At 30.6% G+C, this 12932-nt stretch overlaps 1 protein-coding gene across 1 annotated transcript; it reads left to right on the top strand.

Moving 5' to 3' along the window:
• The first annotated feature begins 7576 nt into the window (after window positions 1-7576).
• LOC120280210 (probable receptor-like serine/threonine-protein kinase At4g34500) lies at window positions 7577-11672 on the top strand. Its single transcript, XM_039286987.1, is given in 8 exon segments — window positions 7577-8117; window positions 9181-9285; window positions 9379-9501; window positions 9913-10083; window positions 10259-10328; window positions 10330-10389; window positions 10475-10684; window positions 11377-11672. Coding segments are annotated over 8 exon segments (1311 nt in total). The 5' UTR covers window positions 7577-7662; the 3' UTR covers window positions 11494-11672.
• The last annotated feature ends 1260 nt before the right edge of the window (window positions 11673-12932 follow it).

The following is a 12932-nucleotide window of genomic DNA, read 5'->3' as shown; positions in this document are numbered from 1 at the left end:
GCATCTTAATTTATATAAAACGAGTATTTTTTTTTCTTCATAAATTCTATTAATTCTTGGTCCTGTAATATTTATAACATGAACTTGAGACTATTTTAAATTGTGTAGATAATGAAAATCTCTTTCCATAATTTTATTTTTTTGAAAAATAGGTAAATTATATTCATTTAAAAGTAAGGCAATGCATACGTACGGACCACAGTATAGAAGTAAATACAAAGAACAGACACCACATAAAAGTTCACTACTAGTGGAATTAGACAAACACACGAGTTGATGTTCTGAGAACTTTCAAGTTGCGTTTTGTTGTTATAGCCACAAAAACACACAAGTTAACTCAAGTGGTCTATTGATAGTCGGGTCTTTAATAGAACCCTTCACAAGTGGTGAGAGTTCGAATCTTGGGTGAGGATATATTTCTGGGAGTGTGAGTAGTGGTTGTATGCGAGTGGTCCCGGCGCCCATGTGTGCGTGAGCCTCGCTCCCACTTGCTCTCATCTTGACAATTCACTACAAACACACAAACAACACACAAGTTGATGTCCTGGGAGATTCAAGTTGTGTTTTGTTATTATAGCCACAAAAACACACAAGTTGATGTGGGAGCTTCAAATTGTGTTTTGTTGTTATAGCCACAAAAACACACAAGTTGTTTGTTGTTGTAGCCACAAAAACACACAAGTTGAATTGATGTGGGAGCTCCAAATTGTGTCACACAAGTTGAATTGATGTGGGAGCTCCAAATTGTGTCACACAAGTTGTTTGTTGTTATAGCCACAAAAACACATAAGTTGCTTGTTGTTATAGCCACAAAAAGCACATAAGTTGAATTGATGTGGGAGCTCCAAATAGTGTTTTGTTGTTATAGCCACAAAAACACACAAGTTGAGTTGATGTCCTGGGAGCTTCAAGTTACGTTTTATTGTCATAACCAAATCTTCCAAGCCGACGAAAAAAAAATCAAAGTTGTGTTTGATTGTCATAACAATGTCCCATCCTAGCTTGAATGAATCTTTTCAGACTCCTGGGCTTCTGTAGCATAAACAAGAAAAGGTCCATAATTTATAAATACTTGAATGGAATTAAAATTCATGAATAAGTCCACATCACACAAAAATAAATAGTAGACAAAATGGCAAACCAAAACTGCATAAAAGCCATTAAACAACATTTGAGGATGTTAAATTCCCTGTTTTATTCCCTTCTTGTGCATTGCTGGTTTGAGAGGCAATAGATTCTTGAAAAAGCTAAATGGAGAAGTTGAGAAGAAGTTTCAGGCTTGATCAAAGATCGAAGAGTTCTCGGCTTGCGATGGAGTCTGTTTCTTTAGAATGCGCGGCGGTGACATGCTACAAGAGGCTTTCGCAATCGATGAGGTTTGCAGACGAGCCGGAATTGCAGTGGAGATCGAAATCATTGAGAAGTTTTTGTATAGTATTCTCTAGAAAAGATCACAGCAATGTTAAAAAATTTTCTATCAATAAGAAGACCAAAGAGAAGAAAAAATTGCCGAAAAAGAATATCTGCATATATGAAATAGCTTTCAGAATTCTATCAATTCTCTGCAGCTATGTTGTCATTTATGTATTCATATGAAGAATAAATTGGGAAGTTTTCAGCTTGTATATAGCGGAATAGAGTTCGAACTAATCATAATTTTCATCGATAGAGAATTTTGTTGCCTATTGTTTACAAATGATTTATGTAAACTAAGTGAATTATCGACAAATTCAGTCCTATCAACATCATTAGAACTTAAAAAAATACATAAGCATAGAGAACTAATGAGAAAAGATGATGACAATATACAATTAACATAATAATCTAGCATTTGGTGTAGTGGTTTCATGAAGCATAATTGCCAACAAGAATAAACCAAATAAAGTATTCAAGAGACCAATTTGATCATCTTGCAATTTGATTTCCAATTCCACATGTAATGTAATAACTTAGCATGCAAATAAGAAGAGATGATGATGATGATGATGATAATATACAATTAATCAATATGATCTTCTTGCATTTGGGGTAGTTACTTCATAAACAAATTTCTTTCGGTATTTTGCTGAATCATTGAACATTTAATGTTCCATTAGCAATCACAAACACCAAATAAATGATTCTGCAGAAAAATTCAATCAATTTCCAATTTGATTTCCATTAGAAATCAAACATAAACAAAAAGAGTCTTCAGCAGAGGCCAATTCAATAAGCATCCAATCTGAATCCCAAAATTAAGCAGAGAAGATGAGAATATAAAACAAATTACAGAACTAGAGCATGTCCAAATTAGCAAATATGAGAACATACAATTAATTAACACATTTGATTTCAAATTCATTCACAAACAGAGTAACAAAGGATTAAGCAGATAAATTCAATCAACTTCAAATCATGCACTAATGAGCAAAGATGATAAAAACATACAATCAATCAACAAATTCATTGAACATTTTGCAACAACTCATTGCTTTGCTATACATTGCACATGAAATGCATGTCTATAAATCCAAATGTGCATGAAAATGCATCATTAATTATCCTAAAAATCTAGCATTTGATACAGTACCATAAATTTCAACTAACACTTAAAGAAAACACAAAGAAACATAGAAGAATCTATTGATACAAGACCTTGAACACAAGAAAAATGGAGCAATGGAGATTGATTTGGGAACAAAGAGTGGAGCATGCTCACCAAGCCCACAAGGGCCTGCTGAGATGTGTGGGTAAATGGCCCGGCCCAAAAGTTCTAATTTTTTTTTTAACTATTTAATCATGTTAAATGTTTAAAAAATTCTTTTAAAATATTAACTAAATTATATGAGTATATATATATATATATTTATATATATATTAATTATAAATGCTTTCATGTAAGCACAAAGGCTATATATTAAACATTCTATAAAATGTTAGTAGCTACTTCGGATTTTTTTTAATTATATTATATATATATATATAATTAATATAAATGTATCGATGTCCACAAATAACTTATTATATATATATTGGTTTTTGACCCACCGGTTTTCAAAAATCATGGACTCTAAACTAATTTGGTCTTGAGATCCTATAAAAGTTAGATCTTCGGAATAGGTATTTTTTGCATGAAATAAAAATTTAAATTTAAATTTAAAATTATTTACTTAAGCAAATAAGTTTTTACTATTTGAACCAATTTTTATTGGGTTTATTAAAATTTATAAGAAAAAGGATAAATAAGTAAATTTCTTAAGAACATAACAAACATAAATTAAAAACTACCCAATTGCAATCTAATGATCTACCAACCTTGTTTTTCACTATAATTTGGCTACCAAGCAAGTCATGCAAATAAATATAAAGCATACATGAAGACTTGGGAAGAATTTTGAAGTTGGTGTTGGTCTTAAAACAACATTTTAAATATATATATAGAGCACTAGTTATCTACAAATGTTCTTAGATAACAAATTAAAAGCCTTTCGCATTCGTAGATCAGTCATCCCACGTACTTTGTGGGATTTAATATTATAAAATATAATAAACAATACTTGATGTATTGATAGCAGTTGGATTATTGATCCAAATATTGTAATCTAGACCGGTTAATCTCATTTACACTCTCCCACCTACACTTATCCATTCTCAGTACAAGTACAAAGATTTTAGCACTGTTTTATATTCCTGTTTTACTCTTTTCTCATCCTCCTTTTATGTCGGTTTCTTTTTTTGCTATATTTTTAGTGTCTGTAGTTTATCTTTTATGTCGTTTTTTTATATTTTTTTAGTGTATGTAGTTTATATAGGGTGTATATATATATATATGTATATATATAATACCGGTAGTTTACGTTTTGCCAACATATATAAATATGTATTTCTTTTTATTTTTTTTGTGATTACTAAATATTGTGATTTAAATCATTATTAAACTTAAAATATGGTCACTGTTTGTTTTAATCAATGTAAAGTGAAAGCATATAATATATTAATTTCAACTTTTAAAACAGATAAATTTATCTGTTGTGATTTTAATCACACTTGATTTAAAAGCATAATTGTGATTCCACTTTAACCAAAGGATGAAAATAAACATAATAATTCAGAAGTAAAAGTTGAGGCCTTTTTTTTAAAGGTTTAAAGATTAAAACAAATAATGACCTTGCTTAAAGGCAACCAGTAACTTTAATTCTTTAGACAAATTTACCTATAAGTCCTTACAAATTTACAACATTCTCGTTCAGTCTCTTTGATATTTTTTAAAACTTTTTAACCCTTCATTATTTTTTATAAATTTTGGATCATCTTAATTTTTATACATCCCCTGTAAGGCATGAGTTTATCCTCTCACGGCCATCACACAAGTGCACTCGTTAACAAGCAAGACCAAAGATAGTTTAGTTATTTTATATAAATTTGGATTTAAATGTAAATGGTTTGCAAATTTGGATGTTTTAGGAATATAAAATTTTGAAATTTTTTTAATGAAATAGGAAGAGTGGGATGGGATGTTACGTTGCTTTTTATTATTTTTTAAAAAATTAATTTTATAGATGACTTCAAAGTCATGCCATCGGGTAGAGTTGTTAATGAACCAATATTTTATTATATATGTATATCTCTCGTGATTATAAATATATATATATATATATATATATATATATTCGTTTCATATAAATCTTTAGGGAATTGAGATTTTTATGAGTATCTTTTCACAAGTTATTCCACTTAATTTATTTAAACAAATAATTGGAATAATTTTTTTTTAATATTTTCATTAAAATATTAAAATTTGACTTTAAATTTATAATATCTTAAAAACCTTTATTAAAGCATAATTATATGAGATTAATGTATCATAATAAGAATTGAGAATCCAAAATCTGATTTTTATATTCAATATTTATTAGCGAAAAAATACAGGTAAATCTAGGTAGAATTATTGATGGCTTGACCAGTGACCTCCAATGGTACATTTACAATAATGAATATTAAATTTAAGTTTAAATGTGGAAGGTATTAATTAAATACTTGTAAAAAAAAGTAAATACATTTTTTTATGAAAATAAATGCAATTCTATTATACGGAATATGCATTTATTAATAATTTACTAATTTTACCACTCGAAAGATGTTTGTAGAAGAAGATTCATTACTGAAGTTCTAAATACGTCAAATTTAAATATATGATTGTGAGTACAGACTCATAGCCAAAACTCTATACCAATCAAGTGAAGACGTATGGAATATACACTTTTTGATGGTACGTATCATGTTCCGGGGTATATGTCATTGTATTCACTAGTTAAAAAAAATATTAATTTGAAAATAAATTTAGTTATATAACTAATTGTTTGCTTTATATTCACTAGAACGGCAACCACAAACTTAACGACAACACCAATTTGAAGGGTAATTTCGTCCATTCAGCACAAAATGACAAATTTAAAAAAAAAAAAGCTAATTTTTTTTAAAGCTGCCACCTTGAGTGTTAGACTAGACAGTGGCATATTTGTAATTTTATTCAAAAGTTGTGCCTTATTTCTCTTTATTCTTTTTCTTTTCAAAAAGAGAATTTTATTCCATACCCCCTATAAAAACTTAAAATTAATTTCTTGTTATAAATTGTCACTCTCTAGCACTATGAAAGAGAACTAGAAGGGACTAATAATTAATTTTATACTCCATAACGCGCCTATTTATAGCACATTTCTTTTTTAAAAGATCCCTAAAAAATTAAAATCTTTTATCTATTCATGATTAGGACAACAAACCAACGGACAGAAATCAGAATAGATTTTTTAAATACCCCTAAACATTCAACTATTTATTAAGAATATATAATTATATATATATAATTAATAATACATCAACGGTTGTTTGACCTACTGATACCAAGTCTTTACACAAGATATTGTTGAGCTTATAAGTGCACTCCAAATCTGTATTCATTTATGATTTAAACTTTAAATAGTTTATCGCCTAATGTCAAAAAACAATTAATAATTAAATTTATAACTCTTATGACTTAGAATATAAGCAAATAAAAAAGTGTGAAAAGGGTCTATACGCACAAAATAATAATAATAATTTGGGAAAGAAAAAGCTTTGTTTACTTTCTTTTTTAAAAAGAATTTCTTACTTATTACTCTTGAAAAATCAAAATCTTTTTTTCTATGCATGATTATGAAGAAAAGACTTTTCGCAAAAAAGTTCCTACAAATTCAACTATTTTGATAAGAATGCTTTAAAGATTAATTCTTTTTGCTAATCACTTAATATTTACTTAATTAAATCTATAAAACTTTAATTCGATTTTGATTTATACGAAAATTTTCATTGTAATTGATATTATTAAAAATATTTTTTTATAGAAATAAAATACACACTCATATATTTTAGGGGTTAAATAAAAAATTGAATAAAATTTTAATTTTAAAATATAAAAATTAAAGGAACAATAAGTAATTTTGATGAACTGAGGGACTAAATCGAATTTTGTCATTATAGTCGATGACTTGATACTATATATATTAAACAAATAAATTTTACAATTTAGAAATAAAAAATATGTCCCACACACACATATATTCTAGGCATTAAATAAAGATTGATAAAAAATTTAAAAATAATTATCCTTAAGTAGATTATTATTTGAATGATAAAAAAAGAGTGACTGAAAATTTAAAAATAATAATCGTTACTGGATCAAATTTTTTTTGTCATCAATATTGTTATAATACTATATAATAACATAATAATACTGTTCATTAAGTCTTCTGTCAGAAAAAATCTTATTTTTTTCTCTAGTTGGGTTAATAAAATTTTGGGGAGTTGATAGACTATTGTAATTAGTGCATTACAGTATTTATTTTTTGACAATTTCTTATTATTATTATTATTTTTTTTTGAAAAAAAGGGCGACAAAGCGCTTATCTTTTTATGGTGTATGAGTTAGTTGCGAAAATCACTAATAAGTTAATTCCTCCAATAATTATTCGAAACTTTTCACCAGTGCTTTGCACGCCATACGAGAGATTTAATTTGGTACCACTAACCACTTGAACCTAATAGCTTTGCTTTTGATAACCTCTTTGTTGGACTAAGATTGTAGTTTTTGTAAAAAAAACTAGGTATTTTTTCGGCTTCGCATCAGAGAATTTAAAATTTTGTGAGAAGTTTTGAAGAAATATCATATATATATATATATATATAATAATATAATTAAACAACTTCTATTATAAAAACTATTTTATACTTTAGATTTTCAATGTGTTATGAGATTTATTATATAAATAATTAAATATAATTAATATTTTTAATTATTAATATTATAAATAATATAAATAAAAATTTAAATATTATTTAAAAAATATTAAAATTATTTTTAAAAAAATTACTTTTAGAGCTTTTTATACATCTACTTTAATAATATGTATAGATAATAAATAAATAAATAAATAAATAAAGGATCTATGAGTAATATTGAAAAAATGAGGGACTCTAAATCGAAAAAATTGAACATCAATCACTATCAAACTATAACGTTCGTTATTCCGAGTAATCATTTTAATCACGCTTGCAGCGCAAGCTTTCAAACCACCGCTCCCTTTCGCGCACCATCGTCTTTATCTTCTCCAAACTCTCCCTCACCGACGACCCAAACCCTCGCCGGAGATGGCCGCCGATGAGCCCGATTGGGCCCTCACGGCCAAGACCCACCTGCTCGGCCTCAGGCTTTACGCCATCGTTGGGATCTCCGCTGCAATCATCGTCCTCCTCTTCGTTCTCCTCGTGCTTATCGTATGCCTTCGTTCCACTCATCGACGGGCAACTCGGGTTAAGCATGCTTCCGGCGTGATCCCGATCTCGATGAAGGAGGTTGCTGTCGGTGATCGGAAGGTGTGTTGCTCCTCTGGAGAGGCGTCTTCGTCGTCGTCGGAGGTGAAACCGGTGGTGGGGAAGATGGGGAATATCGGGTGGGGGCGATGGTATACGCTGAGTGAACTGGAGGCTGCTACGAATGCGTTTGACTGCCGGAATATCATTGGCGAGGGCGGCTACGGAGTGGTTTACCGAGGGGTCTTGCCTGATCTCTCCGTGGTAGCCGTCAAGAATCTACTCAATAATAAGTGAGTTTTTCATTTCCATTGGGAAAAGGAAGGTTGAAATTCTCTCTCTCTCTCTGTTTTTTTTATTTTTTTTTTATGGATTATTATGATTGGAGTGGAGAGCTGGTGTGTTATGTGAATTAAGTTTGGAAATTGACCTAAAAATTTAGAACTTTATGTAGATGTACATGGAAATGAGCCAAAGATTTAGTTGTGTTTATGTTCTTGTTTTTGTCGAATTTCACATAATAAAATTGAGAAAATTTCCATTCATTGTGGTGTAGTATTCTGTTTTTTGGATGAATTATCGAAATTGGAATGGAGTGATATGTTTTGTATGAATTAACTTTGAAAAATGAAAGCATTTTGAAATTAGAACTCCATGGATATTTGTATTGAGATGAGCCAGGGATTTAGTTATTTGTACTTTTGAAGTTCACACGATGCTAGGAAATTTTGGCTTAATGCAAGAAAAAATAAATAAGGTTTGTCATGTATAACACTCTAGTTTCTATGTTTTGAAAAGCTTTAGCTTAATCTCTAAAGTCAGTATGCTTTGCACATGCATTCTTTTGCGCCTATCTAGCTCAAGTCAAGTCCACATTGATGACTTATAGGCGATTTTTATTTTGAACTTCTAGTCTGTAAGTTATTTTGCTCCTTGTTAATCGTTAGCAATATATCTTCAAATGGACTAAATTGTTCAATTTAAAACATAGAGGCACCAAAGAGTTCCTATAAATGAGACTTTTTAAAAAATTTATCTGAAGGAAAAGTGAAATTTAATTTTAAAATAAAAATTTAGATCTTGGGATATATTGGAAATTTGTTTAGCAAGAATTTGAATGCAAATAACTAGGACGGGAAGCTACCATCCATCACTGGCTGTTAACAGAGTAACTGTAAAGCCATAACAAGTAGTATTTCAAAGATCACATTTTGCTATTGAGCTTCAGATTGAGGCTTCCACATGTCTGTGTAGAACTCCTATTCGTGCCTTGTAAATTGGAATTGAATTTTACTCCTCTTGAAGTTGATTACATGTTTTTCACTTTGATGACCGCTTTGGAGGACCATGTTGTAGGGGTCAGGCAGAGAAGGAGTTCAAGGTGGAGGTTGAAGCCATTGGTAAAGTGAGGCATAAGAATCTTGTTGGTCTTCTTGGATATTGTGCTGAATCTGCGAAAAGGTATTCAACAGTTTCCCCTACATTCTATTTTCTTAGGTACATGTTTGGTGTTGAATTTGAAATTCTGCTTTTCAACCCATGCTCATGATGTAGGATGCTTGTATATGAGTTTGTCGATAATGGCACATTGGAGCAGTGGTTACACGGAGATGTTGGGACTTTCAGCCCTCTTACTTGGGATATTAGGATGAAAATTGCGATCGGAACAGCAAAAGGGTCAGTACTGTTTGGTATCCTCTGTCTTTTTAATCCGCTCTGTTGTGTAGGATGATGGCATTTAGCTTTTTTTTCCAGACAGAAACAAAATCATTTTCACAATTGAGTATGCCTTTCCTTCAATTCAACTATTTTGTCATGTTGAGAACACCAGAAAGATTTTTCCTGCTTGTGGATTTTCAATGTTACAGTTCCAAGTAATTTCTTGCTGTAGAGGATTCTTCACGTAAGACTTTATTTATTATTTGTTCAATGGTTGTAGTTAGAAAGTGATTGACCAATCAAATTTACTTTATGTTAAGTGATTTTCTCAAACAAAGTTTTCTTATATATATATGTTTCATTTTTTTTTATTTAATGAAAATTTATTGTGCTCTTCCACTCTCATTAGATTTGATAATATTATTGCAGGATAGCTTATTTACACGAAGGCTTGGAGCCTAAAGTTGTTCACAGGGACATAAAATCTAGCAACATTCTTCTGGACAAGCAATGGAATGCTAAAGTGTCGGATTTTGGACTGGCTAAGCTCTTAGGACCTGAATCCACCTTTGTGACTACACGAGTGATGGGGACTTTTGGGTTTGTTCTCCATCATGTTCTTTCCTTTTTATGGTTGTTCCTTAATTCTGCTTTTAATAGATTCAAGATTAAAGGTACCATTGCTACTTTTAAGAGCATTGATAATGGATTATTCACTCTTGCTATCTAATAACCATGATGAATTTGTGATGTGCATCCTTCATTGTTTGCATAGGTATGTTTCCCCTGAATATGCAAGCACAGGCATGCTTAATGAGGCAAGTGATATTTATAGTTTTGGAGTTTCTATTGATGGAGATCATTTCAGGAAGAAACCCTGTTGATTACGGAAGACCAGTTGGGGAGGTAAGGCATAATAAGATGGATCCCTTGATCAAAATGGCTATATCCACATTCCAACATATGGCCTACCAACTTGACTGTTTTGCAGGTAAATTTGGTGGAGTGGTTCAAGGGGATGATTGGGAGGCGGCAAGGTGAAGAAGTGCTGGATCCATTAATTGAAGTAAAGCCACCACCAAGAGCTTTGAAGAGGGTATTACTTATTTGTCTCCGTTGTGTAGATTCAGATGCTCATATGCGCCCGAAGATGGGTCAAATTGTACACATGCTTGAAGGAGATGAGTTCCCTTTCCGAACAGTGAGTCTGTATGCCACAGCCTTTTCTTGTTTTCTGTTCAATCAATATCATTCTTGATTCATTTCATTTCAATCCTATATGCTATGATTATACATTGCTTGATTTGCCTGCAATGGCCATAGTTGTCAAATGTGATGTAAGTATATTGGTGCCCAATCCACATCAGTGTTGATTCCTTACCATAATATATTGCTTCTATGTAATTCACTAATTACCCTGGCTTTCAAACATGTTTAGTCTTCCAGTCATTAAACACATTATTTCTCAGGCAGACAAGTTAAGTTATTGATGTTTTACATATTTAATTTTAGGTAATATATGGGTGTCAAAGCCGCACATGTTTTCATGCTTCTTCGAATATTCACCTTTAACTTAAAACCCTGAATACTTGGAACTGATTTAACTGATGTTTGTTTGCTTATTGAAAACTAGTAATGCATTGCTTACCGGTTAAGATTTTAACAGTATGCATGTCAACTTCTATATTTATTTTACATCGACTTGTATATATGCATGAAGAGCTGCATATTTCATGTGTTTCTTTGTATGTATACATTGCAGAACATCTTGAAATTGAGGTTCCATAATTGTTCCTTTTCAGCTACCCCTCTTGAAACTCACTAAACTATTCTCTATCCTTAATATCCAGAAATTAAGTTCATGTTATGACAGTGTGATATTCTCTTTCACAGGATCAAAGATCAACAAGAGCAGGAGAGATAATAAGTTCACCAAATGCATGCTCAACTGACATTAAAGAATCACAAAAAGCTGGGGATACTAATGAAGAAAGGCTAATGTGGAGATGATACACAGGTAATTCAAGGCAATTAGATTATTTTTCAGCTCTGTATATTTTTTTTACTGTTTAAATGGTTTTTTCCTCACTTTTCTCCTGTAATATTACTACTGCTGAAACTCTTTACAATGTAATCCCTTAATTATGCTTACAAAATCATAAATGACCACCCTCTTTCCTTTGATCACAGTACTTGAGACTACCTTATGAATTGTAACCAATTTTTGTTGGCCCATGATAAATTTAAGGATACTAACGATGACAAGAAGACGTACTATGCCAGAGAAGGACACTGATTTGGTACATTTAGAATTGAGTGTATAAGTCTCAGTCTTTATATTTCTGAACATTAGTTCCTTGGATTAAATTCAGATTAGATAATATGATTTGCATTATGGTGGATAGATATGAAAATTTTTTTAGTGCTGTGCTTCTATGCTTTAAGATCTCAGGGTGACAGTATTGAGGGAAGAACTAAGAAGCTCTAGTTTTAAAAAATTAGAGTCAAGAAAATTCATGATTTATTTAAGAATGGAGCTGTGAATGGGGAAAAATAGAGATGGATAAGAGGAGGAAAAAATGTAATATATTAAAATAAATCAAACTTGTATATTGATTTGTCTATGTTCAAACATAGGATGTCTATTAATAATAATATCTACTCAAAAGCATGGCGACACAATTCATATGGAAAATTAAACATAGTTAAAAAAGAAAAATTAGTGAAGAGGATCATGTGATGAAGTGGAAAAGCCGAAAAGGAGGAGTTCTGTTCATGGGGTTTGTAAGTATAATGCTGATTGCTGAAGTTTTTCTGGCAGAACCTCCACAATATTAGACAAAGCACAAACAAACAGTTAAAATACAACACCTACTTGTTATGTCTGTATGTACAAATAATTTCTTCTTAATGAAATTTTTAAGGACAATACTAAGAAATTCTCGAACTCGTAATAAACATGCGTCTGTCAGGTCTAAATTCAAGATTCATTAGTGCGACGAGATGATCACGGAGGTTGATCAAAGATATGCATCAAAAGTTTTAGAATATCTAATGTTCTTGAGTTATTAGGTTGCAGGTTGTGAGATAACATGGAGTTGATGTAGTTTTAATAAGCGTAGTTAATTAACATAGTTTATTTCAAAATATTTCCATGTGACTACTACATATCATATAGTCTAATATGCTGAAGAGAATACTAAAGAAATTCAATTTACTTTTTATAATATGCTAAGCAAATTATAAGGTGAGAAAAAAAATTGAAACTGTATTACTGCAAATTTATTTCATAATTATTTCTCCTTCCTTTGTAATATGTCTTACCAATAAAGTTGTTAACTATAAATTTATATTAAAATCAGTTAATTAAAATACATTTTGGCATGAGATATCAAACAGTTGTTTTTTATTTATTTATTATATTTTTTAAAAATGTGGATAAGTCTTTC

The sequence above is a fragment of the Dioscorea cayenensis genome, chromosome 2, assembly GCF_009730915.1.
Source record: "Dioscorea cayenensis subsp. rotundata cultivar TDr96_F1 chromosome 2, TDr96_F1_v2_PseudoChromosome.rev07_lg8_w22 25.fasta, whole genome shotgun sequence".
Classification (NCBI taxonomy): Eukaryota; Viridiplantae; Streptophyta; class Magnoliopsida; order Dioscoreales; family Dioscoreaceae; genus Dioscorea; species Dioscorea cayenensis.
The sequence above is the reverse complement of the archived record's forward strand: the minus strand, read 5'-3'. Positions and strand labels throughout refer to the sequence as shown.